The sequence below is a fragment of the Trichosurus vulpecula genome, chromosome 2 (genome assembly GCF_011100635.1).
Source record: "Trichosurus vulpecula isolate mTriVul1 chromosome 2, mTriVul1.pri, whole genome shotgun sequence".
Lineage (NCBI taxonomy): Eukaryota > Metazoa > Chordata > Mammalia > Diprotodontia > Phalangeridae > Trichosurus > Trichosurus vulpecula.
In genome coordinates this window covers 53,173,062-53,175,730 of record NC_050574.1, presented here as the reverse complement: position 1 = coordinate 53,175,730, position 2,669 = coordinate 53,173,062, and the positions used below count along the sequence as shown (strand labels likewise).

The following is a 2,669-nucleotide window of genomic DNA, read 5'->3' as shown; positions in this document are numbered from 1 at the left end:
AAAATGAAGACCACCTTTCTGCTAGCTGTACTAATGGCCTGTGGTAAGAAGTGACTGATGTCTTCCCAGGAATCAGCCCCAGCAGGAACAACTCTCCTATTCTACAAAAAGTGCCTTCCCAGCATCTCTTGGGCTCCCTAGCTCTTCCCATGCCTTGAACCTTGCAAATCCCAATTAATTCTTCAACATCTCTTATTAGAGGCTGGGAGGAAAATAGAGAGGACAAGATTCTCTGCTCAGATGAAGGATAGGGAAGGACAGACTAAAGCAGTAGTGGAAAGAGAAGACAGAAGTGTGGCCACATCTGATTGAGGACCACTGGTCTCTCTTGCAGGCTTATCTGAGGTGAAAGGGAACTGGATACAATTCCGAGAAATGATTGGGAAGCTCACAGGGAAGAATGCATTGTTCAGCTATGGCTTCTACGGCTGTTACTGTGGCTGGGGAGGCAGGGGAACCCCCCTGGATGCTACTGACAGGTAAGTTGCTGCTCCCCAGCCCTGCCAGGGTGACTACCTTGGCTTCCTTGGGAATCACTACAAGCAGAAATGACAGGAGATACAAATTAATGGACAGAGCACAAGGCAGGGGCACCAAAGAAATGAATTTCTAGGGCAAAATTATAGAAGAATGTTCTGTAGCACTCCATGGCATCTTTCAATAGACACCCTTGCAGTCCTCCATAATGGGTAACAGGGAAGACTGGAACCAGACAATTTTTCAGAATCAGAGACCCTCCATTAAACAGAACAAGATTGGAATCGGAAAGGACCTTAGAGACATGTAGTCCAATCCCCTCATTTACAGATGAGAAAACAATGATCCTAATAACTCAGGTGTCACAACTACCATACCAGGACTTATTCCACCCCAGCAGGCTGCCTCCTTGGCTGGCCTCTCTGAGTATCCTGTTTGCTGACCACCTGCTCCCCAATAGGAGAGGAGGACAGCACTCAGTAGGGCATATCTCTTTAGGTGCTGTTTGGCCCATGACTGCTGCTATTCAAAGGTGACAAATTTAGGCTGCAAGCCTAAAATACAGAGCTACAAGTACACCTACCAGTATGGATCCATCTTCTGCGGTGAGATAGCACATTAGAATCATGTACCAATGAGCATTCCAGATGGGCAGAACCTTAAAATGGTGTCTGGAAGGGCATTGCTCCGGACTCCCTTAAAACAAAGACTGCAATGTTGCCTCAGATGAGGGGCATCCCCTGGGGAAGGGCCTGTGTCTCCATCAAGACAACCAATAAAGGGACTCAGCTTGGTGGGGCAGGGTGAGGGGTGTCAATAGAAGAGAAAACTACCAACTCTCCTGGCTCATTCTTTTCTCTCACTTTACAGGGTCTGGTAACAACTGTCAGAAGCAAACCTGTGCCTGTGATCAAGCAGTTGCCTACTGTTTGAAGAAATATCTGTACCGTTATAATGTGAATTATCGCAACTACCCCATGTCCCTGTGTACAGGAAAAAACGCTAAATGCTAAGAGCTTCTTTTTCCCTTCCTCAGCAAGAATTGACTAGAAGAACTCTCAAATCTCCAATTCCAAAGCTATCACCCCTCAATCCATACCTTTTCACATTTCCTTTTCTGAACAGTATTGCTTTGACATCAGGATTCAGTTAGTCAATAAACCTTTATTAACTGCTTACTCTGGGGCAAGCATTCTAATGTAATTACCAACCTCAGTTCCAGACGGCTGATGATGAAACCCATCTCCCCTCTCTCAGAAGAGAGGTGGGAAAGGAGGGATGTGGAAGTCACACCTATCGTCTGATGCTATTGGGACCTTTGGTTTGGTTTCTTTTATTCTTCCTCTTTGTTATGGGGAGAGCGGTGGTTATTAGGAAGTGACAGTGACATGAAAAAAAACTATCAATAAAATGTTGGGTTTGCAGTTTCGTTTCGTTTTGTTTTGTTTTTTCATCAGTCCCATATTGTCAGCATCAAGGAAATTTGCTCTGTAGGGGTCAAATAGGATGGGGTGGTGAGGGAGGAAAGGAACAAACGGAAAAAATGTGGTTCTGCACTCTCCTACCTGCTGAACCAAGGGCCTCCAAATTGTCATTATTCCTCTGAAAGGCTCAGAGACACAGAATCTTGGTGTTGTAAAATAGGTTGTGATAGTATAAGCCTGCCTAGAGAAAAAGCTTCCATCTCAGAACTACTTCTGCCTTCCTCATAGTAGGTGTGGAATGAGCTTGTCAAATCACTGAATCTAATAACCCAATTGGTGACTCTGGGATGTGGTGAAGCAGGCCAGAGACCCTTCCCCCAACCCCTGATCCCTGCTTCCAGCTGTGCTGACTCCCCTTCCCTTTGAGCTGTCATTAGCCCTTTGGCTCCACATGTCTCTAAGCTACCTACTACAATGGGGAGCACCACAGTAGAATCACACACATTTTAGAAAGGCAAGATTTGTCAGCCAAACATTTGTGTAATACATTCCAAATGCAGTGATAGCACTGCTGAAGGAAACTACACCATCAATCTTATCTAGAACTTAGAGTTGGGAAAACTGCCAGAGGCTTGGGGAGGTCAAAAGAGCAGCAGGTGTCAAAGAGAAGATTTAAATCCAGGCCTTCCTGAACTCCAACTCCAGGCTCTATCCACTGTGGCAGAATGTTACAGAATCCAACATGAGCAGTTGGGGACTATCCGCACT

The 2,669-nt window shown here is 45.6% G+C and overlaps 1 protein-coding gene across 1 annotated transcript; it reads left to right on the top strand.

Annotated features, from left to right (window-relative positions):
* The first annotated feature begins 3 nt into the window (after positions 1-3).
* On the top strand, positions 4-1,490 carry LOC118839502 (basic phospholipase A2 RVV-VD-like). The gene is made up of 4 exons (XM_036746971.1): positions 4-43; positions 335-479; positions 976-1,082; positions 1,348-1,490. Exons 1-4 carry the CDS (start codon positions 4-6, stop codon positions 1,488-1,490), a joined length of 435 nt encoding a protein of 144 aa, XP_036602866.1.
* The last annotated feature ends 1,179 nt before the right edge of the window (positions 1,491-2,669 follow it).

Bases quoted from the DNA above. Each gene is read 5' to 3' on its own strand.
- LOC118839502 (XM_036746971.1), top strand. From the start codon at position 4: ATGAAGACCACCTTTCTGCTAGCTGTACTAATGGCCTGTG. The intron at 44-334 runs GTAAGAAGTGAC...TCTCTCTTGCAG, and splicing joins AGCTGTACTAATGGCCTGTG to GCTTATCTGAGGTGAAAGGG. The intron at 480-975 runs GTAAGTTGCTGC...ATATCTCTTTAG, and splicing joins CCCCTGGATGCTACTGACAG to GTGCTGTTTGGCCCATGACT.